The 27,708-nt window shown below is 43.8% G+C and overlaps 1 protein-coding gene across 1 annotated transcript in view; it reads right to left on the reverse strand.

Annotated features, from left to right (window-relative positions):
• Positions 1–297: 297 nt before the first annotated feature.
• The window catches only part of ESR2 (estrogen receptor 2), an 82,093-nt gene continuing 54,682 nt past the window's right edge, over positions 298–27,708 (reverse strand). Inside the window, exons 7-9 of the mRNA XM_027768343.1 lie at positions 24,257–24,390; positions 3,778–4,022; positions 298–1,733 (exon numbers count right to left, since the gene is read on the reverse strand). Of these exons, the coding sequence (XP_027624144.1) occupies positions 1,572–1,733; positions 3,778–4,022; positions 24,257–24,390 (541 nt within the window). The 3' untranslated portion in view covers positions 298–1,571. The remainder of the gene's footprint in view (positions 1,734–3,777; positions 4,023–24,256; positions 24,391–27,708) is intronic.

A 27,708-nucleotide genomic window follows, 5' to 3' on the forward strand; every position in this document is an offset into this window, starting at 1 on the left:
CCCTGAATATAATCTTCCTAATGACTTCGTAAATACAGAATGTACTAGCCAAAGTAGTCCTACTTTTAAAAAGAAAATGTATTTAATATTCTATCCCAAGGTAATTTTTAAAAATATCACCATAAAAATAAAACATGACTATTTAACTGCTTAAAGTGTAGCTGTTACTCATTTTACACGTTCTCTGTTCCTGAAAATTTGTCTGAATATTTCAATTTTTAAAAAGCAAGTTAACATGTATGGTTAAGCTACTATGCAGCCTCTTCTGGATGGGAAATTACATTTTGTATGCTGTGACAATGCTCAGTAAATAAATGTAAATTAATTTAAAAAATAAGAAATAAAAAGGATTAAAAATAGCAAGTGGAAATGGCCACTTTAGAGCTACTTTCCTATTTATGTTCCACTTGGAGTAAGAGCTAATATTTTACTAATTTTCTGTTCCATCTAGCCCATGAAATAAATGTTCTGATAAGAAAATATTTTAAAGGAATCATAAGGTGCAAAAGAGTTCTTTCTGGCTATTAATAATTCCCCCTACGTATTTCTCTTTTGTAAGGAGAGCTCCCAAACCAGGTGTCGTTGACGTGCTGTGCTCTTGAGCACGTCCATGATCTGGCCCCCTGGCTGACACGCTGGCGTCTGTAGCTCTTTATCCCACAGGGCAGCGAGCTATACACATCCTCAACCCGAAGGGTCCCTGTCTCCTTTGGTAGGCTGATGCAGTGGTCACGGTTGCCCAGGGAAGCTTTGTAGCTGTAGCTCCCACCCATGGACGAGAACTCCGTTCCTGCAAACACAGCCCTTCTCCACTGTGCCCTGGACCCTCTTGGGACAACAGAGCTTTCAGGAAGGGCAACTCCAGGACCAGAGAGACTAAAATCCCCCATGATCTTCTATGAAAGGGATCATGAACGCACACATGGTCACTCCAAATAATGTGCAGTCTTTACAGATGCAGATCGAGAGGGGTAAATCTGCATGAAGATAGCAGCAAGGGCAGGGGGAAGAACACAGCTCACGGGTTAGCCACAGCCATGGACACAATGCAGTCGGCACGTCAGTCCTCACAGGTCTGTGAGGTAGGAATGTAAAACTAGCTCATGGATTGTCATCATGGTTAGTTGATTGTCAATCCTACACTCAGGTGGTCAGAAAAGCACACAGTCAATTCTAAGGTAACAACCTCTAGGTAGGTCACCATCCCTCCCCATGCTGAATTACGGCCCTACGTCAGAATTCCACCATTCATTCCAAAACCTTCAGGATGTTTTCTGAAGTGGGGGAAGCATGACCAAACACCAAGGGACCGCATAGGGATCCTATGGACCATGCATGACAGACAAACTGCGTTCATATCTGCCCCCTGGTAACAAGGAAAACTGGCTTTCTCTCCCAGACTCCCAGGTGTGGAGAGGGGGAAAGGATGGCACCTGCTGGGCCTGCCATAACCAAGCAGGGGAGCCGCACAGAACAATGATGAACCACCAATGCCCGGCAGGGCCCATGCCGCACACTGGAGTCCGTCCTTCAGCCCTCCACCTCTGTGGGCCTGTTGTCAGGACTGGGCCTCACTGCGACTGCAGGCTCTGGGAGCCCTCTTTACTCTTGCTGTCCTCTGCCGGGCTGCCCGCAGACCCCGAGGTGGAAGACTTGCACCCGTGGAGCGTGTGGGCATTCAGCATCTCCAGCAGCAGGTCGTACACTGGGACCACGTTTTTGCACTTCATCATCTAAGGGCAAGGACAATGTCCTGTTGAAATCTGTGTCCCACCACACACCCACAGTGGCCTGGCAGTGCCTGGCCATAGTACGAGTCTCATGATTCCTGGCAGTTTTGTTCTATAAAGGCACTGCAGACACTGAATTAGCAAATAATGAATCACCACTCCTAGGGGAAATACAAGTGCGGTTTCTGCAAGCCTCTGGTCACAGCCTGTTCAGTAGCTGGTCAACATGTAACCCTGCTTTATGTGCAGGTTCACGCAGTAGATGGTGTGGACTCGCTGACACTGAGCCCATGACCAGCAGCCCCCTAACTCATGTCTGGATGGCGTGTATCTAACAGGAATTTTCTCCCTGTGGCACATCATGGCTTTCCCATGCTTAAGGACTCCAGGTAGCATGTCAGTGCTGTGTAGGGGACAACTTTAAACAGTGAAATCACCAATGAAAAGTATGAAAATGTGAAATTATGAATAGCTGGATGTGGAGAGGACGCTTGTTCACAGCATGAGAGCTAAAAGAAGGCAGAGTATCTTGGTCCACCTCAGTCCGGTACATGCATGTAGGGCCACTCCAAAGTTCTGTACTCTGTGCGTGACTTCAAGAGCACCACAAGTATTGGTCTTAGTAAGTAGGTGACTCACAAATATGAAACCTGCAAATACTAGGGTTGACTGGATCTGTTCTACAATGGTTGCATGCTGAATAACTTAGGCCTCCCTTGTTAAGACCCTTGTGGTGTATGTCGTGGTGAGCAATTGCCTTCCATCCTCATCTCCCCGCCCCAGCTCCAGGGCAGGACCACTCTTGTCCTGGTGACTCCACGCACGAGCACCACTGTGCTAGAGCAGCTGCTGCCATACACCCCCTTTATCAGCACAGGTGATTTACATCCCCTGACCTGGAGCACACTCTGCGTCCCTGCCCCCTACTCCTGTTGGGCTCGTCAGTTCCCCTGAATACCCTGGTACCACTGGAAGTAAAGAACAACTCTTAAAGAAGGCTTTGTGCATCTCCTCGGATCAGTTCAAGGGGTGATCTATGGGAGCCTCTTCACCAAGGTGACCTCAAGGGCCTCAGCTCTGGGTGGAGTGGGGAGGTAGGGCAGTGGTGGAGAAACTTCCTCTTTAGAACTGCATAAACAAGGGGCCAGCAGGTGGCATAGTGGTTAAGGGTGCTGGACTCCCACATGGCTGTCAGGGTTCAAGTCTTGGACCTAGCAGCCTGCTTTCTCGCTTTCCCTCTCTCTTTCTCCCTTTCCTTCTCTCTCTCTCACTCACTCACTGTCACTCTGTTCTTCTCTGGTCACATTTTAAAAAATAAATAAAGTTAAATAAAAAACTGTACAAACAAGCTCTAAGTCCCAGCAAGCACAAAACAGATAAGTCACCCTCAGATGCCATGAAGTGCCTGGAAGGTGCCACAAAACATTCATGAGCCCACTGCTATGGTCTGGATAGCGATTTGTCCTCCACGGAGTTCTTGTGTTAGAATTTGGTCCCTAATGTAATGGCAATGGGAGGTGGTGAGACCTTTAAGAGAAAGACCCACCTTCAATATGGGCAGGCACCTTTCCAGGCAAGACTGGCATGTGGGTCAGTGGGCTGAGAGGAAGACCTGCCTTCGAGGTGGGCAGGCACCATCCCATCAGCTGGGAGTGTGGGAGTGACAAACAGAGGAAGTGAAAAAGTCTGTCTGTCCCTCTCTTCCTCTCCTTTTCTCTTTCTCTATTTCCCTTTCTGCTTGTCTGTGGACAGGCCTGCTTCTCTTTGCCATGTTGTGACTTAGCACCAGAAGCCAACTACATGCCGTCCGCATGCTCAGACTGTCTCACCACCAGGCTCATGAGCCAAATAAGCCTCCATTCCAGCCTTGCCCAGCCCTAGGTATTTCTGTTTAGCAGCTCAGTAACAAACTAATACCTTCTGTGGTCACAGGGTGAAAATGAAGCAAGCCCTCTTAGGGTTCCCTTTCAGGCGTTCCTTTTCCTTTAGAGGTGACAGGTCTACCTTCCCCACTTTAAACTTGCAAACATTTCACAATGCACTTCACCTCAACTGACTGTGTGACCCCATGCCCTGGTGGGGCTGATCCTGCTGGTCTGTACCTGGCATACCTGGCGTGCCTGACGTGAGAGAGGAGCATCAGGAGGTTGGCCAGGCGGACGGACTGCTGCTGGGAGGAGGTGCCACTCTTGGCGATCACCCAGACCAGAGCGTCCGTCACCGCATTCAGTAAGTGGGTCAGCTTCTGGCTGCTCTCGGCCTCCTGGGTTGCTGCACCTGAAGAGTACATACCTGGACAGAGAATGCAGTCTTTTTGGAGTCTTTGCTCCAAAAAACTGAAACTGGAGTTGTGTGCTCGGCCACTGAGCATGCTCTGTTCTCTACAAAAGAGACCATATTGATCTGTGTTGCTCTGACAACCGCAGGTGCCTAGAGATCTTAAGAGCATGGTTATCCCTCTGCATGGGGTACTTTTCCAAGACCCAGTCCTATTGGGAAGGAAGCCTGGCTGAAGGCAGGACAAAAGGGCCTCTCAAAGTACCTACCAGACTTCAAGTCTGGCCTTGCCATAACAGTAAATGCATCCAAGTTGCCCCAAATCACTACATGGCGATTCTCAGCTGCAGCAGCAGATTTACATACAGACAGGAGATGAGCTCTGCCCTCGCCCTGAGGAGGGCTCCTTATCCAGGGGGAGTCTAATGGACATGAGCTAGTGGTCAACGCTAGGACGCTTCCCCTGCCCACCCCATGTACATACACATGGCCTCCCCTGCCCACCTCGTGTGCGTACACATGGCCTCCCCTGCCCACCTCGTGTGCATACACATGGCCTCCCCTGCCCACCCCACATACATACACATCGCCTCCCCGCCCACCTCGTGTGTGTACACACAGCCTCCCCTGCCCATCCCGCATGCATACACATCGCCTCCCCTGCCCACCTCGTATGCGTACACACAGCCTCCCCTGCCCATCCTGCGGCCTCTCCTGCCCACCCTGCATGCACACACCGCCTCCCCTGCCCAACCCACGTGTGCACACACCGCCTCCCATGCCCACTCCCACCACCTCATGTGTGTACACACCACCTCCCCTGCCCACCCCACGTGCGTACACACTGCTTTCTGTTCACCTAGTGCGCACACACCGCCTCCCCTGCCCACCCCATGTGTATACATACTGCCTCCCCTGCCCACCCCATGTGTACACACACCACTTCCCCTGGTCACCCCATGTGAGCACACACCGCTTGCTCTCCCCACCCCGTGTGCATACACACCACCTCCCTGGCCACACCCTCGTGTGTGTGCACACCTTGTGCCTCAGACAGTCATGAGAGGTCCCCACTGTCCAAGTCCTTGGCATCTACTCCTCTGGCTCCTAGCTGGGGCAGGAAGACCACTGATTCAGAGACGGGCAGACCTGCTTTATACCCCCCATCTCCAGCACTCTGACCCTGGACCACCTACCCCTCTGGCCTCAGCTCCTCATTGAGCAAAGCTTGTGGCACACCTCTCCTTAGGTCCCCACAGCAGCTCCACAAGGTAGGCTGCCCCACACTGCCCTGCCCCTGCCCCGCACTACCCTGCCCCTACCCCACGTTTACTTCTCCTCTGACTCCAGGATCTGAAGTACTGTGGCCTCCTAATGGCTGCAAAATAACAGCTTGGGTAAATCTCCCTACCTGCCAAGTCCAAAGTCTTTTTTTTTTTAAGATTTAATTTTATTTATTACTATTATTTAATGTTTGCTATAGGACATGTGTGTTCACCAGACAGAGAGATAAAAAGTGAGAAAGCAAGCCACCAGGTCTGGGACTTGAACTACGGTTGGCCATGTGGGAGTCCAGTGCCTTAACCACCATGTGACCTGCCGGCTTCAAGCCCAACTTCTTGATTCCCTGAAATAATTAGCTCCTCTTCCAGATTTTCAATTTAAAAGTTAATAAATAATGAGTATGTGGCATCTACAAGAGCAACTGCCAATCCTTGACTGTAATGATGAAGAAGGCCGGCTGGTGCCCCATCATCTGGTTTGTTTCGACAGTTTTCGTTCTTTATTATTATTGGCATTTTCAGCTCTATTAAGGCAAAGAGAAGTTCGGTTCAAGGCAAGGGACACACTGCAGGGCAGTCACGCCAGGCGCTCTCCATAACATCTCGCGGCGCAGCACCAGATTCTCGTCTTTTTCCAAAACAAACTCGTACTTTATTTTTTTAAAACATTTGTTTGTTTGTTGTGATTTTCAAGCCACCAGGTCCAGATCCTGAACCTCAGTAGGCCACATGAGAATCCAGCTCCTTAACCACCACGCTACCTGCCAGCTCCTCAAATTTCCATCTTTTACAACAGTGGCACTTCCTGAGCACCCCCTCAACCATGACCTCAAATCCCCCCACTGTCCTCCACAGACAGTCCTCCCACTGCTCAGAGAACAGGACTTTATTCTTGACCCTGGGTCCCTTCTGAGTGGCCAAAACGCAGAAGTGCTCATGCACCTTCCTTCAAAGACGTCCTGGCTTAGGGTAGGGTCCAAAGTACCTGCTGCTGCAGTCAAGGGCCCCAGGTCCCTGCCCTTCTCTTTCTCGGTTCTCATCACATCACACCTAGAACCTCGCTTTCAAATTCTGGAACAGGTGATGCAGCCACCACGCTCAGCTTTCTACTTCAGAACTCTTTCTTTTCCTTCTCTTCCGCCCTTTCTTCTCCTCTTGCTTATTTATTTCAGTTCCTTCTTTCTATCCCAGTGTGGTCATGAACTTCCTTCAGGAAGCTGCCTCTACGCTGCTTCCCTACCATCCCACCCAAAGTCTGGTCAAGTTTTCTACCGAAGCTCCATTAGTGCCATCTGTCTCCTGGCAGAGGTGCTCTCGCACAAGCTGCATGTCTCCCCTGTCCTCACACATGCCCCATGGCCACTACCCACTGCCGGCAAGACTGGACATACGCACCTGAGGGCACAGACCCTGCCTATTTGTCACTACAAACCCATCACCCAACACAAAGCCTTGTGTGGAGGAAACACCCTAGATGAGAAGAATTAGGCTGAATTCACATATGTTCAAATTTTCCCATTTTTCAGCCAATCACACCATTATTGTTGAAATGGTAAATATGCACGGCAATAATTAAAAGTACAGAGAGATGATTCATCAAAAGTACAGAAAAAATTATTTTAAGCTTATTTTCTCTAAAATTGACCCCATTAGTATGTGTTTTCTTTTATTTATTCTTCAGGGTGTTCTGCTGAGTGACGTGGGCTCCATGGCTTTCTACTGCCATTAGAGAGATGTTGTATCTTTGGCTTCTAAAAGGAGCCAAAATGGTGTGCCCATTCATGGCTCAGTCTGAAGTGACACACAATGAAAACATAAAATTCTCAGTTTGTATGCAAATGTTCACAGCACTGTTACTCAGAATAGCCTAAATGCAGAAGCAACCCAAATGTCCATCGACAAATGAATAAGCAAAAGTAACAGATCCCTTGGGACCAGCAGATGGCGGAGCGGTTATGTCACTGGATTCCCACATGGCTGACTGCAGCTTGAGTCCTGGACCCAGAGGTTTGAAACTTACAGGCATATGTGAGTGCATTCCCAAAATCCCAAGAGAATGGCAGAAAAGGGATTACGGCATGGCCGTACCCCCTGGGGAGTGATTTCTCGCTTTGTCTGTCTGTCTCTCTCTCTGTCTCTGTCTTGTCTCTCCAGTGAGCAAATGCACCCCATAGTAAAAATTTCTCTTAAAAAAGAAAGAAAGAGAGAAGAAAAGAGAAGAGAAGAGAGAAGAGAAGAGAAGGAAAGAAACGTACCCACACAATGGAGTATTATTCAGCCATAGAGAGGAAGGACTACCAGAGCTCAGGCTACAACATGGAGAAACACTGAAAGCATTATGCTAAGCAGAAGAAAACAGGCACAAAGGACGCCATTGCCAGAATCCATACATGTGAACTAGAAAAGGCCAATCCACAGAGACATAGAGTACACAGGTAGTTACGTAGAAATGTGAGTGGGGTGGGAAGTGGAGATTGATAGTTAAGGAATAAGTAGGAAGAGTCTTTTGGGGTGATGAAAACGTTCCAAAATTGGGACCAGCATTAGCGTAATGGCTATGTGGCTATGTCGCTGGACTCCCATGTAGTCAACTGCTGTTCGAGTCCCAGACTTGGTGGCTTAAACTCACGTCAGATGCGTGTGCGTGCGTGCCCAAGATCCTGAGAGGAGAATGGAGGAGAAGGGATTGAGGCGTGGCCATCCCCCCTGGGGGTGATTTCTTGCTTTCTGCCTCTCTGTCTCTCTTTCCAGTGAGCACACACACCCTATAGCAAAAACATCTAAAAAAAAAAAAAAGTTCCAGAATTGACTGTGGTGACGGCTGCACCGCGGCCTTTTCACGGGTGAGGGGCAACTCTCCACACTGAATCCACCATTAACGAGGGGCTTCGGGAGGGGAGGAGAGGCACTGCGATGTTGATAAGGCACATCCCACATTTTATATATGGGGTTGGGGGCCATATGCAAAAAGACCAGCCTCTATAACATCCCAGGAAGGAACTGGGCTGAAGAATACCATGCCGTTGCCTCCCTTCAGGCAACATCGCGCCTGCACTTCAGACAGCTGCACGCCCTCTACTCAGCCAACACATATGTGCCCTGGCAGGGGCCAGGGACAAAGCCCTATCCAGGGAACAACAAAAACTAACCCTCTCCACCCTCAAAAGTAAAACCATCAGTTAGGGTTCACTGTAGAACAAAATTAAATCACTTTTCATGAAACTAAAAACAGTATAGTAAAAAAGATAAGATTCTGGCGGAATGCCCCACACATACCAGAGAAATCAAAATAAGACCAAGGACAGTCTCCTCTCCCTTTTACCATCTGGCAAAAGTCAGGCATTCCTCTCATGGCCCACCCGGTGGCTTTCTGAACAGCACTTGGGGAGATGACCCCCCCAAGATTTATCACATCCTGCGTTCAAAGGGTGAAGATATGAACTTTCCTTGACTGAGTGTAAATACTTCAGAAAAGCTGAAGTATTTCATAAAAATCCCAGAGTACTGACTAAAGGGAAAAAATTCTGTCTTTTGGGAGGTATATTGGTGTGTGCTTATCTAATGTCGAACAGGATTGCCTGGTTTTTACCCTCAATTTCTTTCACTTATTTACATAAGTGAAGTTGAGGTGAATAAACTATCTAAAGATTGATTCCGGTCGATTTCTTAGATTCGGTTCTTCTGTAAACCTACGCATGGAATAATTTATCTAGTCTTGAGGTTCCAGGGTAACAGGATGGCTGGATCCCTCCTCTTAATTTAGGTACACTGTTATGTTAACAACACTCATATAATACTTTTTTGAGTTTATAAAAGTATTTTAACAAACATTGTAACATGTTGTTAAATGCGATATTTTCCGCAGTCTGAGTTTCAAAAACCACATCAAAGGCTGAATATAATATAGTCCTTCCAGGTAACTCCCACATCCTCTGCATACCCTGTGGAAGAGAATTTGCTGAAAATAAGTCAGAATGGGGATGGCCTTTTGTCTTCCCTCTCCATAGAGAAGAAGATATGCCTCTTTTACTTAAGCCTGCCAAGGATCAAATCTTTTTTATTTTTTTAAAAAAAGAATTATTTCATTTTAGGGCTGACAGGTGGCATGTTAGATAAGGGTATTGGACTACCACATGGCCAATTGTTTGAGTCCTGGACCTGGTGGTTTACTTTCTTGCTTTCCTTCTCTCTCTCTCGCTCTGTCCCTCTCTTGTCAAATTAAAATAAGTAAATACGTAGAGTTAAATAAAATAATTCTAAAAAATGAATTTTATCATTATTATTATTTTATTTGCTATTGGGTACGTGCTCATGGGGGATGGGGGGAGTGAGAAACCAAGTCACCACGTCCAAGACTTGAACTACTGTCAGCCATGTGAGAATCCAACATCCTAACCATCATGCTACCTGCTAACCCACAAATCTTCTTTAAAAAAAAAAATCTTTCATTTTATTTGTCAGAGGGCATGCGTGCTCTGCAGAGAGAAGGCGAAGGGAAAGCACCTTCCAATGGAGTGTGGTCATGCCACAATCCCTTTGCCTTCATTTTTCCATCCTGTTAGGATTTTGAGCATGCATACACATACACCTGGCTTGTTTCTCAAGCTCCTAGGGTCAGGACTCAATCTGAAGCCAGCCATGGGACCAGCAGTTGGCGTAATGTCTATGTCGCTGGACTCCCATGTAGTCGACCACGGTTCCAGTCCCGGACCCAGTACCTTAAACTTGCACGGGGCATGTGTGCGTGCATGCCGAAGGTCCCAAGAGGAGAATGGAGGAGAAGGGATTGTGGCATGGCCATCTCTCCTGGGGATGTGATTTCTCACTTTCTGTCTCTCCCTTTGTCTTACTGGTGAGCCCACATGCCCTATGGTAAAAACCACTCCCCGCCCCCCCAAAAAAAATATCTGAAGCCAGCCATGTGGGACCCAGCTCCCATAACCATTAGCCTAGAACCTGGCCCCAGATTTGTGGTTAACTATTTGATCATATATCCCATTCTAGATCAAAAGTGTTGTGTCTAGTCTGACAATCTTAGTATTTAGAGGTCACTGACATATACTAGGAATTGAGCTGAAATTTAGTTGGATGATAAGGTTAATTTTCATACAATACTGTATCATTAGTAGAGATACATAATCCAGAAATATGCAGCTATTTTTTAAAAATTAAAAATAGGGGCCAGTGGAACAGCAGTAAATGGCATAGCAGTAAAACATGAGGCTGTGCCAGGCTGACCCAAATGGGAAGATTCAGGTTTGTGTCTCGAGACCTCCCTGAATATTCCAGACATGTGCACACTCATGATCCAGGGCTGGCTGATGTTGGGGGTAGATTGTGGTGCTGGGATTATGATGAAGTTGCTTCTTTCTCTCATTCACTTCACTCACTCATTGAAGAAATAAAGAAATTTAAAATAAAAATAAAAAGATAAAACGTAACTACTAAGAAAGCCTGATGTGTCCACCTAGCATGCTGATACCAGTGCAGACCTGACTGATTGACATGATCCCAATGTGAACATGCACAGAAAAGCAGGAGCTGGCAGCTTGGGAAACACACCAGGTGTGTGTACATGCATGCCCCAAATCCAAAAAGGTGGGAGAGATGGAGGAGAAGGGATTACGGTGTGACTATTGTCTGTGGAGGGTGCTCTCTCCCTTCCTCTATTTTTGTATGCAAAAATGCATCATGACTTTCCAAGTATAATAGATACATGGTTATTCAGGTTATTCATTAAAATTTAAAAATTTTTCTTCTTAATTACACTTTAGCAGTTCGTGTCTTTCAAGGAATTTGTCCATTTAATATAAATATTCAAATGTATAGGCATATAGTTGTTTATATTATTCCTTTGTATCCTTTTTAATATATGAATAGTATAGTCACCTCTTTTACTCTTATTGTTGGTAATGTGTGTCTTCTTTATCTTGATCAATCTAGCTAGATACTTACCAATTGATCTTTTCAAAAAATCAGCTGTTGGAGATCTAGCCAGGAGCCAGGACAAGCCAATCACCAGCCATGTATATGTGAGCTCTGAGCAGCCCCTTTCAGGGATTAGGACCACTGAAGACCTTCTGCCCAGACTTTACCTTCCTATCCCCCAGATCTAGCCAAGACAAGCCAATCACCAGCCATCTATATCTGAGTTCTGAGTAGCCCCTTTCAGAAATCCGGACCACTGAAGACGTTTTGCCCAGACTTCACCATCCTGTGCCCCAGATCTAGCCAGGAACCAGGAAAAAACGTATAATATCTCAGATGACTAGAAACTACCACATAGACACAAGAAATATGAGAAACCAGGAAAATATCTCTCCCCTAAGGGAAAAGAATAACTCCTCATCCTCCACAGACAATACAAGGGAACTCGTGGAAATGTCAGATAAAGAATATAGAATATTCATAGTAAAAAGCTAACAGAGATGCAAGAAAAGAGACAATTAACTCCAGAAGATGCAAAATAAAAAAGACAACGAGTTCCAGGAGGTTGTTGCACTACTGAAAGAGGAAATACATACCATAAAAAAAATCAAACAGAATTGTCAGAGATAAAGGCTATAATACAGAAAATCAAAACGTCCCTTGAAAGTATTAAAAGCAGATTAGATCATGCAGAAGATCAAATCTCAGATGTAGAAGATAGAACCTCTGACCCAGAAAAATTCACCAAAAAGACTGTGAAAATAACACCCCCAAAATGAAAATAACATACGAATAATACTATATACCATTAAATGCCCAAACATCCTGATCATCAGTATCCCAGAAGGCGAAGAAACTAATAAGGGTATTGATAATCTATTCCATGAAATCTTAGAAGAAAACTTTCTAAACATAGAGAGGCACTAAATCATCCAGACCCAAGAAATACAAAGCATCCCACATAGAATCAATTCAAGATGATCTTCTCCAAGGCACATCATAGCCATATTGACCAAAACCACAGACAGAGACAAAATACTAAATTTGGCAAAATAGAAACGTCAAGTTACTTTCAAAGGATATCCCATCAGGCTAATGTCAGACCTCTCATCCGAAAAAATATGAGGAAAGAATGGGAAAATATATTCAAAGTGTTAAGTGAAAAACAGTTCCAACCAAGAATACTATACCCAGCAAGATTATCTTTCATTTGAGGCAAAAAGGCAAAAACATTCTCAGATAAACAAAACCTGAAATAATTTACCAACACCAGACCAGTTCCCCAAGAAGTGCTGAAGGGAGTGCTATACCAGGAAAACTAAAATCAGACACACAGAAATAAGAGTACAGAAAAATAACCAAGAAAATGGCCAGCCTAATGGTAGGGACAAGTCCAGAGTTAAATGTTAACTTCCAGAATTTAAACAGAAAGATCAGACAGCAGCAACACTGCAAATTCAATAGAAGAGAGATTAGTTACATGAGATTGAACTGGTGAAATAACTTTGGGGGGGGGGCTATAGGATGCGTGTGCTCGCCAGAAAGAGAGAGACAGAGAGACAGAAAGCGAGAAATCACCCCCCGGGGAGATAGCCACACCGCAATCCCTTCTCCTCCATTCTCCTCTCGGGATCTTGGGCACGCATACACATGTGCCCGGAGTGAGTTTAAGCCACAGGGTCCAGAACTCGAACTGAGGTTGACTACGTGGGAGTTCAGTGACATAGCCATTACGCTAACTGCTGGTCCTGAAAAAGAATTTTTTGACTTCAGACTAAAACTTTACTGGGTTTTTTTTTCAATGCTTTGATTTCCAGATTTAAGGATTTTTGTCTTCTCTTGAACTGATGATAAATTCATCTACCTACTATTTGAACTGAATCCCAACCTTTTTCCAGGCTTTAAGTCTTACACAAATTTCTCTTAATTTTTTTTTATTTTAATCTATTAAAACTAAAACTGTTTTTCTTGAAATTAAAAAAATGCCTTAAAAATACCTATTTAATGACTGCAGTAAGCAATAGAGTCCCAGCTAGGTGCTACTTTATAGTATGTTCACTTACTCACTGAGGTTTATGCCTAAAGTCAAACATCTGTTCATAGATACGTATATATCAGCTGTGCTTGCTATTGAAATTTTTAAAATTAACTAAGATCTTTAGTGAATCAATAAAATGTGAAAAAATAAAGGTACAGAAAACAACTAACACTGGCAACACTGAAGATGTCTGTACAGCCAACAGTTTCCCTTAGGGACTTAAAAATAACACCACCTGTGGTCTTAAGGTTGAAGTGTGGTTCAGGGCCTGTACATATTAGTGGACAGCACTTAGTAGCTGTGGAGGAGGAAGCAGAGTCAGAAGAGGAAGAGAACATGAAACTCTTAAGTAAATCTAGAAAGCAATCTGCCCCTGGAAGTGGTCATGAGGTTCCACAAAAAAAAAAGTAAAACTTGCTGCTGATGAAGATGATGACAATGATGATGATTTTGAAGATGAGGAAACAGAAGAAAAAGCTCCAGTGAATAAAACTGTACGAGATACCCCTGGCAAAAATGCTCAAAATTCAAACCAAAATGGAAAAGATTCAAAACCATCAACTCCAAGATCAAAAGGTCAAGAATCACTCAAAAAAACAGGGAAAAACTCCTGAACACCAAAAGCACCTATTTCTGTAGAAGACATTAAAGCAAAAAATGCTAGCAAGTATAGAAAAAGGTGGTTCTCTTCCCAACGTGGAAGTCAAGTTTATCAGTTACATGAAGAATTGCTTCTAGATGACTGACCAGCAGACTATTCAAGGTCTCTGGCAGTGGAGGAAGTCTCTTTAAGAAAATAGTTCAAACAATTTGTTTAAATTTTCCATCTTTTTTCATTTCTGTAACAATTGATATCTGGCTGTCCTTTTTATAATGCAGAGTGAGAACTTTCCCTATCGTGTTTGATAAATGCTATCCAGGTTCTATTGCCAAGAATGTGTTGTCCAAAATGGCTGTTTAGTTTTTAAAGATGGAACTCCACCCTTTGCTTGGTTTTAAGTATGTATGGAATGTTATAATAGGACACAAGACAAAAATATACGTGTGAAGTAACTCCGTATTTTAATAAAGTAAAAAAGAAAAAGGAAAACAACTGTGGTTACCAGGGAGACAGTGTGGGAGGAGGGTAGAAGGTACCAGGGAGATAGTGTGGGAGGAGGGTAGGAAATGGCAGAGGGTCTGAGGTAGGGAATCAAGGGGGTTGGGGGAACAAAATATAGAAGAAACAAGTGGAAAATTATTTGTTGGTGATAATATGTATGGTAATATCCTTGACTGAGCCAATATACAGTGTATTCTGAATGGAAAATCTCATTTTGTATACTGTAATGATGTACAGTGAATGAATGTAAATAAATAAAAAATTTAAAAAAGAACTAGGCTACAATAAATATAATGACTGACCAATAAAAAAACAAACTAAACATCAGCTGTTGATTTCCTTGATCTTCATCTATTGTTTTCCTTTTTTCTATTCTATTGATTTCCACTCTATATCATTTCCTTTCTCTTGTTTAACTTGGGCTTTTGTATGTTCTTCTTTTCTCAGTTTTTTGAGAGATTTTCACTGTAGGGCGCGTGCGCTCGCCAGACAGACAGAGAGAGACATAGAGACAGAAAGCGAGAAATCACCCCCCAGGGGGGATGGTCACGCCGCAATCCCTTCTCCTCCATTCTCCTCTCGGGACCTTGGGCACGCACGCACACGCGCCCGGCGTGAGTTTTAAGCCACCGGGTCCGGGACACAAACCGCGGTCGACTACGTGGGAGTCCAGCGACATAGCCATTACGCTAACTGCTGGTTCCCTTCTTTTCTCAGTTTTTAAGCTTGAAAATGGAACTCATTAATTTTTGAGACCTTAAACCTTTTTTTTCTAAGAGAGATTTTTGCTATAGGGCATGTGCACTCACTAGAGACAGAGAGACAGAGAATGAGAAATCACCCCCCCCAGGGGGGATGGCCACACCACAATCCCTTCTCCTCCATTTTTCCTCTTGGTATTTTGGGCACACACACACCCAGCGTGAGTTTCAAGCTGCCAGGTCCAGGATTTGAATCATGGTCAACTATGTGGGGGTCCAGTGACATAACCATTACACCATCTGCTAGTCCCACCTTGCACCTTTTTTTTAAAATATGGGTCTTGATTGCTATATATTTCTCTCAAATTATTGTTTTTAGCTGCAGCCCACAAATTTCGTGATGTTGTGTTTTCATTTTCAATTCACTGAAAAGCACTTTCTAATTTTACTTTCAATTTTTTCCTGTTATCTGTACGTTAAAGATAGGTTGCTTTTCAAATACTTGCAAATTTTCCAAGATCTTTCTATTACTGATTTCAAACGTACTTCCATTGTGTCAAAGAAAATACTTTGTATTGCTTAAATTCTGTTAAGTTTATTGAAATTTTTTTATGGCCCATAATGTGGTCTGTCTTGGTAAATATTCCATGAATACTTGAAAAGAATGTGTATTCTGCTGCTAGAGGGTTCTATAAATGCCAATTAGGTCAAGTTGATTGATGATATTATTCTCTATACTTATTGATTTTCTCCCTGTCAATTATTGAGAGGAGTTTTTAAATGTCCAACCAAAATAAGGAGTCTGTGGCTTAGCTCCGGTGGCACAGTACACAGTGCACTGAACCGCAGTGCTGAAAGCCACATCTTCACAGCTGCAAGTTTAAGTCCTTAGCCTGGATGACCCGCAATAGGCCAGGCGTGTGTATGTGTGCACATGTACCCAAGATCCCGATGAGCTAAGAGCTGAGAAAAGATAATTATGGTGTGATGAAACCCTGTCAAGGGTACCCCTGAAAGTTAGGTGCTGGACTCCTGTGTGGCCAACCACGGTTCAAGTCCCAGACCTGGAGGCTTAAAAATCATACCAGGCGCATGTATGTGCATGCCTGAAATCCCAAGAGGAGACTGGAGGAGACGGGATGGCAATGTGCCCATCTTCCCTGGGGGGTGATTTCTCCCATCTATCCAGTGAGCACATGTACCCTATAACAAAAACCTTAAAAAAAAAAAAAAAACCCCCTAATAATAAGAAAAAATGTATTATGCTATCCTTATTGTTACCATTTGCAAGTGCTTTTTATCCCTTAGCTTAGATCTATATTTCTATTTGATATACTTTTCTTGTGCTTGAAGGACTTTCATTAGTACATATATATTTAAGTTTGTTTCCTTCACGGAGTCGGAGGGAGAGAAGCACCTTTAACAAGGTCTTCACACCACGATCCTCTCCACAGCCTTGCAGACATCAGGGTCAGTGTGTGCACCCAGCATGCTCAGGGAGACCCAGGCTGCCAACCCAGAGCCTTCCCACATGGCCTCCAGCACCACGCAGAAGTGCCCCTGTCTGTGCCACCATGCCCAGGGCTGGAAACCACTCAGATTTCTTACAGTGTGGATCTTACAGTAACGAATTCTGGTTTTGTTTGTCTAAAAATATTTTTATTTTGCCTACATTTTTTAAAGACATATTGTGTAAGCATTCTACAGTGACAGTTTTCCTTGAAGAACTTTAAAGATGCTATTCCTCTGCCTTTTTGACATATACTTCAGAAAAGAAATGTGCTATTATCCTTGTCTTTGAAATATGTTCTTTCTTTGGCTGCTTTTAAAATTTTTATCTTTATAATTGGTTGTAGGCATTGTGACAATAGGGTACCTTGGTAGTTTTCTTCATGTTGCTTGTGCTTGGGTTTCATTGAGCTTCTTGGACCTGTATGTTTTTTGTTATTGTTGTTTTTAAGAATTATTTTATTTAACTTTATTTCAATTTGACCAGAGAGAGAGAAAGTGAGAAAGCAAGCCACTAGGTCCAGGACTTGAACTGTGGTTGGCCATGTGGGAGTCCAGCACCCTTAACCACCACACCACCTGCCAGCCCCTTGGTTCTGCATGTTTACAGTTTTTATTAATTTTGGAAATTTTTCATTTTCGTTGTGAATTTTACCTTGTTGGGTACTAGATAGTACTTTACCCTGGAGCTTTGCCTTGGAAGGTAGTTAGATTATTTATCAATAGTCGCATCTTTCACGGTCACTTTTAAATTTTCTCTGGTAGGATCATAATAGCCTTTTTTTTTTTTTTCTGGTTGAGATTTTTGACTTAGGGCCCATGTGGTCACAGAGGAAGAGACAGAGACAGTGAGGGGAAAGTGACAAATCACACCCCAGGGAGGATGCCCACACTGCAATCCCTTCTCTACCATTTTCCTCCCAGGATCTTGGGCACAAATGTACATGTGCCCAGTGAGTTTCAAGCCGCCAGGTCGGGGACGTGAACCCACAGTCAGCCATGTGGGAGTCCAGTGATGAAACCACTACATCATCTGCTGGCTTCCAGTCTAGCGCTAATTTTACCCCGTTACTGAGGCAATGTTCTTCCGAGTACTTTACCCAATATCTAGTATGTTTCATTGTTTGCCCCACAGGTGCCTCTGTAAACTTAGGGATTGCTTTGCCCGCTCCTTTCTGGTGTTTCTCCCCTGTCCTCAGTATCTTCATAAGCCTGGGCAGATTGGTGCACAGCTGAAGATGTGAAGAGGACCCTGTGTAGATCTCCACAGTTCTCTCTGAGCTCAGCTTTCTCCTCTCCTGCGCTCTCTCTGCAAGTCCCAGCTGCCGCGGCTGTCCCAGGGTCACAACGCTGTCTCATCACTTAGGAAGATCACTGGTCTCTCTTTGGGTAACCCGAGGTTACTCCTGATGCTTAATTTTAGATGCCACCTTGACTGGAATAAGGAATAACCAAACAGATAGTAAAGCACTGTTTATGGGCCTGTGAGGATGTTTCCAGAAGAGACAGGCATTTATATCAACAAACTGAGTAAGGAAGATCCACCCTCAGGGCTCACAGGACAAAGCAGGAGAGGAAATGTGAATTCATCCTCTCTAATTCATATACTCATTCAATCATTGGCTCTCTTCCTCCCTCACTCCTTCTCTTCTCCTCCCCCCTCCGTCCTCTCCCCTTCCTCCACCCTCTCCCTCTCCTGGATCTGGGACCCATCTTCTCTTGCCCCCAGACATCCTAACTCCTGGTTCTCTGGTCTTCAGACTGTGGGCCTTGCACCAGTGACCTCCCAGTTTCTGAGGCCTTTAGCCTCAGACTGAGTTACACTATCAGCTCATCTGTTTCTCAGGCCTTTGGACTTAGGCTGAGCCATGTGACCGACTTCCCCGGTTGTCCAGCTTGTAGGCGGACTACTCAGCCTCCATAACCACTGGAGCCAATTCCCACACCGAATCCCCTCGTATCCACGTAGTCATGCACCACGTAATGACAGTCTGGTCAGCAGACTGCATCCATGACAGCGGCCCCATGGAGTATGTCAGAAAGCCTAGGTGTTCAGGAGGCTGTACCATCCGGGTTGGTGTAAGTACACACTACGATGTTTGCCCAGTGACAAGATCACCCAAGAACACGTTATCTCGAAAAGTATCCCCATACGGCACGTTACTGTATTAAATACTGTGGGCAACTCTAACACAATGGTATCTGCATATCTAAACCCAGAAAAGGTCTAGTAAAACTATGGCATAATTGATTTCCAAACAGTACACTATAGTGTGACTGGAGCTCGCAGGACCAGAGTTGCTCTGTGTGAGTCAGTGAGGGAGTGGTGAGTGTCTGTGAAGGCCTCAGGCATCACAGTACAGTTCTGTACACTACAAACACTGTACACTTAGGCTACACTAATGCAGAAAAAAAATTACAAACTTTAAATTTAAAAACATTTTTTGACTTACAGTGTAGCACTTAGTTTAAAACACACACATTGTACAGCTGTGCAAAAACGTTTTCTTTCTTCGTATTCTTACTCTAATTTTTTTTTTTTTGGAGAGATTTTCACTGTAGGGCGCGTGCGCTCGCCAGACAGACAGAGAGAGAGAGACAGAAAGCGAGAAATCACCCCCCAGGGGGGATGGTCACGCCGCAATCCCTTCTCCTCCATTCTCCTCTCGGGATCTTGGGCACGCACGCACACGCACCCGGCGTGAGTTTTAAGCCACCGGGTCCAGGACGTGAACCGCGGTCGACTACGTGGGAGTCCAGCGACATAGCCATTACGCTAACTGCTGGTTCCCTCTAATTTTTTTTTTTTAAGGAGATTTTTGCTATAGGGCATGTACATTTGCTGGAGAGACAGAAAGTGAGAAATCAGCCCTGTAGGAGGATGGCTACACCGCGATCCCTTCTCCTTCACTCCCCTCTTGGGATTTTGGGCATGCACACACGGGTGCCTGGCATAAGTTAAGTTGCCAGGTCTGAGACTTGAACTACTACGGTTGACTACATGGGAGTCCAGAGATGGAACCATTATGTCATCTTCTGGTCCCTCTTCATATTCTTATCCTATAAACCTTTTTGTATTTAAAAATATTTTGCCTTTTTAAACACTTTTGTTAGAAACTGAGACACAAACACACACATTAGCCTAGGCCTTACACAGGGTCAGGATCACCGGTATCATTGTCCTCTGCCTCCACATCTTATCCCACTGAAGGGACCACAATGCATAAAATGGCCCAAGAGAAAATTATGCCATCAATAAAAGCCTAAACATGAGATATATGAGGCTGCTGTCAGTGTAACACAGCATCCTTTGTTTCTGCTTTCAGTTTATTTATTAAATTTTTAAAATTTTATTTAAAAAAATATTTTTTGCTATAGGGCATGTGCACTCTCCAAAGAGAGAGAGAGACAAAGGGAAAGTGAGAAATCACCCTTCAGAAGGTACGACCATTACGCAATCCCTTCTCCTCCATTCTCTTCTTGGGATTTTGGGCACATACACACAGAGACCCAGTGTAATTTTTAAGGTGCTGGGTCCAAGTTTCCTTCCTTCCTTTTCTTCTTTCTTTTTTAAATAATTAATTATTTTTTCACATGAGTTTTGCCAGAGAGAGAGAGAGCAAGCAAGAGAGAGCAAGCAAGAGAAAGCAAGAGAGAAAGCAAGCCACCAGGTCCAGGACTTGAACTGTGATCAGCCATGTGAGAATTTCAGCACTCTAACCATCAGACCACCTGTTGGCCCCCTGGGTCCAAGTTTCCAAGCACGACTGGCCATGTAGGAACCCAGCATCTTGGCCACCATGCCACCTGCTGGCCATGACATACTGTTTTATAGTAAACTTTTTTCTTTGCTTTTTATGAGTAGAATGAATATGCTTTAAAATAACAATAAAAAGTGCGGTACAGTAAATTTGGATTTACTGTAAACAAATTTTACTCATTTACTGCCACAGTGATAACTGCAGCCCATCCACTGCCTTCTGAGATTCTCTTAATGTGGCAGTTCTGTGGGGCCTGCGGGAGAAACACTGTAGCCTTCTTCCCCCATTTGCACAGATGCTGCTTCTAGCTTCGACAACAACACAATATGATGATCCGGAGGCTAAAATGACTGTAAGGAGCATTGCCAAACAGAAGGCTTTATACCACAAAGTGTTGTAACAACAAGCAAACTGCTTTCCAAGGAGCACTTTGCTGTGGAGAAAAGAGTTCTAAATAATTTCTGAACTAAGAGAGGCCCCACAGTGTGCCATTTGACGATCCTCCATTGCCAGGATGGAAACAGACTTTTCAAGCAAATCCTTCCTTGACAAAGAGAAATGTCACAACACAGTTGAGTTAATGCCCATAGACAGATTAGAAAAGAAGGCCTGGAAACTTTTATTTTCTCTTATGATCAATTTCAAGTGTCCTGGCTGTACGTTTTCTATATGTAAGTTGATGTAAGTTGGGTCCCCATACTAGCTTGTAAAAGGTGAAGAGTAACAATAAATGGTGACGTGGGGCAGCAGGTGGTGAACCCCACATGGCTGACCACAATTCGAGTTACAGACCAGCCTGCTTGAAAATCATGCTAGTGATGCACGCATGTGTGTGCATGCCCAAGATCCTGAGAAGAGGATGAAGAAAAAGAGACTGTGGTGTGGCCATCTTCCCAGGAGGAGGGGTGGATGGTGGGATGGGTGAGCTCTCACTTTCCCTTTCTCTCTCTCTCTCTGGCCAGTGCACATGCCCTATGCTACCTTGACTGGACCTTCGGATTCATTTTTCACTTCTTCTTGCCCTGCTCCTTCAAGGCCTAACCCCACTCTTTACCCTAGCCCCTACCATCTCCTGGAAAACATTCTGTGTTCTCTCTAGGGCGAATATGCTCTGCAACAGTTTACCAAGAAATGAGTAGGAATTGAGTGTAAGCATTTGAAAATATTTATAACAACTGTCAGTGTAATTTTAAATTTATTGGGTACAATAACTAATGATAATAAACCAGGACTTGTGTTTTGTATTTTTATCTTTCTTTTAAAAAAATTATTTATTTAATTTTTACTTAATTCATTTATTTTAATTTGACTAGAGAGAGAGAAAGAGAGAGAACAAGTCATCAGATCTGGGACTTGAACCATGGTCGGCCATGTGTGAGTGTCCAGCACTTTAGCTACCACACCCCTTGCTGGTCCCTGTACTTTTATCTTTCTAATAGTTCCTGTTTATTATATTTTACAAAAGTAGCTATCTTTAACAATTTGGAAATTAAAAAGAAAAAAAAATCAATTCGAGTCCTGGATCTGGAGGCTTGCTTTCTTACTACCTTCCCAACTTCTGGTCAGAGCACATGCCCTATAGCAAATTTTAAAACGATAATAAATAAAGTTAAATAAGTAATTCTTAGGGGAAAAATAAGTTTGAGTTAGACCTCACCTATCTGACCTGAAGGGATGTCATAACATTCTGAAAAGTAAAAAAAAAAAAAAAAACACATACAAAGAAGTGAGTGTATACAGTGTTCCGATTTTTTTTAATGAAAAAAGTAAATGCCTGTCTGCATGTATACTGAGGTACTGTATTATTTTAAATGACTATGAGATGAAGAGAGAAGATATGAAGTCTACCTACCCTCTGGCTGTTAAAATTACTTACAGAGTATTGGGCAGAAGAGTCAAGGGTCAAGCAAAAAATAAGACCAAAGCAAGTGTCTTTCAAAGTATCCATCATTTTAAATGTAAGACCCTAAACTATTCATGCAAAATTATATATAGGAGCCCTGTGTGCATATGTAGTTCTCTCTGTCTCTCTAGAAAGGGAAAGGACAGAGACAGAGAGCATATTAACGAATGGTAACCAAAGTTATAGCTGTTATCTCACCAGGGGTTGGAGGTACTCTGGGAATTTTTATTTTCTTCCTTGTATATTTTTCTTTTTTTAAAAGGTCATTTATTTATTCCATAAGCAGAAGAGAGAGAGACAGCACCTCTAATATATCATGGGCACGTACATACCCAGCACACTAGGGAGGTCTCCGGACATGAACCTGTAACCTTCCCACATGGGTCCACCTTGCAGAGGCATTATGTTTTGCCACTGAGCCGCTGTTCCGCTCCCTTTGCATTTTTCTTTTGTTTGAATATTTATAATAACCAACTATTATGTATATAAATAAGAAAATGCAGCAAAGTTAAAATATCTACTTACAGGAGACACCTTCCCCATTTCTACTTCTGCCTCCTACATTTCCCTCAAGTCCAGTCCAATGTCTCTAACGGACCCCAGGTCTCTCCCTAGCCCCATGCCGTCCTCCACATGAAAGCCAGAGCAACCTTCCTATAACGCATATCTGGGATGACACTCCCCTGCCTGAATCTTTTCCACGGCTGCTCAGGGCCCAAAGCAACAATTCAAAATCAATCATCTTCAGTGCTGCACTTTGCAGCCTCATCCACTCCCCGCTGCTCCTTCCTGAAGACCCATTCAAATACCGTATCCTTCTTCCACGACTCCGACATCCTGCCTGTTTTCCCATCGCACTCTGTATACGCTTTATTAAAGCACTGCTATGGCTAGGTGTCCCGCCCAAATTCACGTGTTGAAAATTGGTTGTTATTCAATGGTATGAAAAGACGGACACCTAATTTGACTACGGGATTAAAAGGCAGAGTCTTTGGGAGTAGATTAGAATTAGATACGATCAGGTGGAGCTCCCTCTAACTGAATCCTGGTGGGATCTTATGAGAAGGACTGACCCCACACCAGAGACACATGGAAACAGACGCAAGCTCTCTGTGTCTCTGTCTCCACGTGATGCCCTGTACTTCCCAGGAACTCTGCAGAGTCGCCACCAATAAGAAGACCCTCACCAGGTGTAGCCATTGGCCCTCGAAAAGCCAGAACTAAATAAACCTCTATTCTTCATAAATCACCCAGACTCAAGTATTCTGTTATTAGCAACAGAAAAACAAACTAAACAGGCACCGAGATAATTGTTTTGAATGATTTGTTTTCTTTCTCTCCTATACTATCAGCTATTTGAGGACAAGACTGTATCTTAAGAGTCTTTACTGAATGGATGAGTGAATCTGTACAAGTGGAACCCAAAATAGTGGGAACCAGCAGTTAGCATAATGGCTATGTCGCTGGACTCCCACGTGGTCGACTGAGGTTCACGTCCTGGACCCGGTGGCTTAAAACTCACGCCAGGCTCATGTGCATGCATGCCCAAGATCCTGGGAGGAGAATGGAGAAGGGATTGCGGCATGGCCATTCCCCCTGGGGGGTGATTTCTTGCTTTCTGTCTCTATGTCTCTGTCTGTCTGGCGAGCGCACACACCCTATAGCGAAAACCTCTAAAAAAAAAAAAAAGTGGAACCCAAAATAGTAAATGCAAATGCATGCCAACCATATTAAATGTCCATATAAGTATTGAAAACAGGTAGAAAGGGAAACATTTTAAAGTTCATTTTTTTTCTTTTCCAGCAGCTGGCTTTTTAAATTAACTGTCATTAATTTACCAAATAAACAATTAATATTAAAATCATTGAAAGTTAACTACAGTTTAAATATCTACAAAAATAAAATGGAGACGTCAGAAGGAAGCCCTTTGATAGACAGTAGAGAGTCAGTATTCTTAACACCACACCAGCTCTGAAACAGCATCTCTCCCCGGTAAACCACAGCCCGGCTGTGTGGCTACTTACTGGAGTTGAGGAGGATCATGGCCTTGACACAGAGATACTCTTTGTGTTGGAGTTTCAACTCTCGAAACCTTGAAGTCGTTGCCAGAAGCATATCGAAGATTTCCAGAATTCCTTCTACACACTTCCCCTCATCCCTACAAAAATTTATTTAGAAATTTAAGGAACAAAACTTCAGGCAACCATCAAAAAACAGTAAAAAGTGTCTTATTTTTAATCTCAAATTTTACCTTCTATATCTTTTGACTATAACAAGGTGTTAAAAATTACTTTTAGTAATCATTGTTATTATTATTTTAATTTGCTGTCAGGCACATGCACTCATGAGAGAGAGAAAAAGAGAGAGAGGGAGAGAAAGAGAGTGAGAAAAAGTCACCAGGTCCAGGACTTGAACCACAGTTGGCCATGTGGGAGTCTAGTGTCTTAACTACCATACCACCTGCTGGCCCCAGAATTTTCTTTATATAGAGAAGACAGGGCATTTCCTCTAAACCCTTAGAGTAGAGCTCTAGAAAAATATTATTTAGGCAAAAATGTGTATTGAACCACATTTCCCTTCTGTTCACCAAATGTGTTCTTATAGGACTACCATTCCATTATTTTCAGTCAACCAGCCCTAGCTGAGATACATATTAAAATGAGATCTTCTGGGGCCAGTAGGTAGTATAGAGATTAAGGCATTGGAGTCTCACATGGCCAACTGCAGTTCGAGTCCCAGGCCTGGAAGCTTGAAACTCATCAGGCACATGTGCGTATGTGCTTAAAAATCCTGAAAAGAGGGACCAGCAGTTGGCTATGGATCGAAGATTTCCAGAATTCCTTCTACACACTTCCCCTCATCCCTACAAAAATTTATTTAGAAATTTAAGGAACAAAACTTCAGGCAACCATCAAAAAACAGTAAAAAGTGTCTTATTTTTAATCTCAAATTTTACCTTCTATATCTTTTGACTATAACAAGGTGTTAAAAATTACTTTTAGTAATCATTGTTATTATTATTTTAATTTGCTGTCAGGCACATGCACTCATGAGAGAGAGAAAAAGAGAGAGAGGGAGAGAAAGAGAGTGAGAAAAAGTCACCAGGTCCAGGACTTGAACCACAGTTGGCCATGTGGGAGTCTAGTGTCTTAACTACCATACCACCTGCTGGCCCCAGAATTTTCTTTATATAGAGAAGACAGGGCATTTCCTCTAAACCCTTAGAGTAGAGCTCTAGAAAAATATTATTTAGGCAAAAATGTGTATTGAACCACATTTCCCTTCTGTTCACCAAATGTGTTCTTATAGGACTACCATTCCATTATTTTCAGTCAACCAGCCCTAGCTGAGATACATATTAAAATGAGATCTTCTGGGGCCAGTAGGTAGTATAGAGATTAAGGCATTGGAGTCTCACATGGCCAACTGCAGTTCGAGTCCCAGACCTGGAAGCTTGAAACTCATGCTGGGCACATGTATGTGCATGTCCAAAATCCCAAGAGGAGAATGGAGAAGGGATTGTGACATGGCTATCCCCTCTGGGGGGGTGATTTTTTGCTTTCTGTCTGTCTCTCCAGTGAGCACATGCACTCTATAGCAAAAATCTCTCAAAAAAAAAAAAAAGAGAGAGAGAGAGAGAGACCTCTCATATTGCCATCAGGAAGTATTAATAACCATTACAGAAGTAAATATCTCCAGAAAAAATAAACCTTCATATCTAGAGCTTGACTCACACATCCTGGTGGTCACATAGAAACTGGTGTGGCAACTAACAAATGTAATTTGAAAAAAGTAAATATGATAAAGAAATCAATCAGGATGCAAAAATGGAAGAGAAGGGATTGTGGCATGACCGTGCCCCATTAGGGGGTGCTTTCTCTCTCCCCTCCTTCGTCTCCCTCTGGTGAGTGCACATGCCCTTTGGTAATTAAAAACAAAATAAGTCACAATTACAGAAGATAGATTATTGATAGCATCAGGAAAAAAGGTATATATAAAGTCATGGGCATTTTTAATTTGCTTAAGATTATTTTTAAAAATAATTATTCAATTTTGTTTACTCATTCATTCATTCAAATTTGACCAGTGAGAGACAGACAGACAGACAGAGAAGAAGTGAGAAACCAAGCCACCAGGTCTGGAACTTGAACTGTGGTTAGCCACATGGGAGTGTCCAGAGCCTTAATCACCGTGCCACCTGCTGGCCCCTGCTTAAGATTATTTTTAAGAAAAAGTTTTAGGCAACCTTCCAACTATTTCATCAAAATTTTTCTGACTACTCCTTATAGAAATTAATTTTTAACTATACCTTTGGAGTAATCAGTCGACATTCATCTAGAAAATACTGACTTTTCTTTTCTCCAGCCACACATTATTCTACCTCCCTGCTCCCCAAAACTCCCACCATCAGGTACAGAATCACTGGACGTGCCTGACATACAGTTATGTGGTTTTGCCATGAGACCTTCATGGCTCCGGAAAGCCTGCAGGACACAGTGAAAGCAGCTGGGTAGCAATGGGTTTCTGCAAGTTTTATTTTTAAAATCTATTGCAGCCCCTGAAGGGGCTCTGAGGTCTTCAAAGAGCTGGCTGTTTCCCTCCTCCTCCCTCCAACCCCCTAGCCCTATCATTCTAGCGATGGCCCTGTTTGGGGGAAAAGCCTCTGTAGAATTCCAACAAACTGACCCCGTGGACGGGAAGTCTCTCCCATCAGCCGCTGTGCTAGGGCAGCTCTCCAGGATCCTGCCTTCTGCAGCATTCGCATCCTCCTCCTCCAGAGGACTCACCCACTTGGACCTATCAGCATGCATATTCACTTTAGCAAAAGAACATGGGGTACGTTTTGCAAACAGTTATGGTTTTCTGAAAGTGCCCAGGTTAAGTGACAAAATACCAGTGGTACCTAGAAATCATTCAGAGAAAAAGCTCACCTTGGAGAACTGAAACTCTTGGCAAGAGTGCCAAAATCTGTAGGAAACCCCAACTCCTCCTTTGCCCCTTCTCCCCACTTCCCCAGCTCTGAGTCTCCCAGGCAGCCTGCTGCAGCCACCCCGTGACAACACAGGCCCTGCACACAGCAGAGGCACAAGGAATACCAAATGCCCCTCATGCCACATTATCCACTCTGCTTGGCAACAATTAATTATTTGACATTGTAACTGTTGGACTTGAGGACATTTGGTACCGAGAAAAGCAGGTTTTAAAAATCTGAGGGGTGGGGACCAGCAGTTAGCATTATGGCTATGTCGCTGAATTTCCATGTAGTCAACCGCATTTCTAGTCCTGGACCTGATGGCTTAAACTCATGCTGGGCACATGTGCGTGCGTGCCCAGGATCCCAGGAGGAGAATGGAGGAGAAGGGATTGTGGCGTGGCCATCTCCCCTGGGGGGTGATTTCTCGCTTTCTGTCTCTGTGTTTCTCTCTGTCTCTCTGGCAAGTGCACATGCCCTATAGCAAAAACCTCTCCAAAAAAA

Source organism: Tupaia chinensis, unplaced genomic scaffold (genome assembly GCF_000334495.1).
Source record: "Tupaia chinensis unplaced genomic scaffold, TupChi_1.0 Scaffold000075_1, whole genome shotgun sequence".
Taxonomy (NCBI): Eukaryota; Metazoa; Chordata; class Mammalia; order Scandentia; family Tupaiidae; genus Tupaia; species Tupaia belangeri.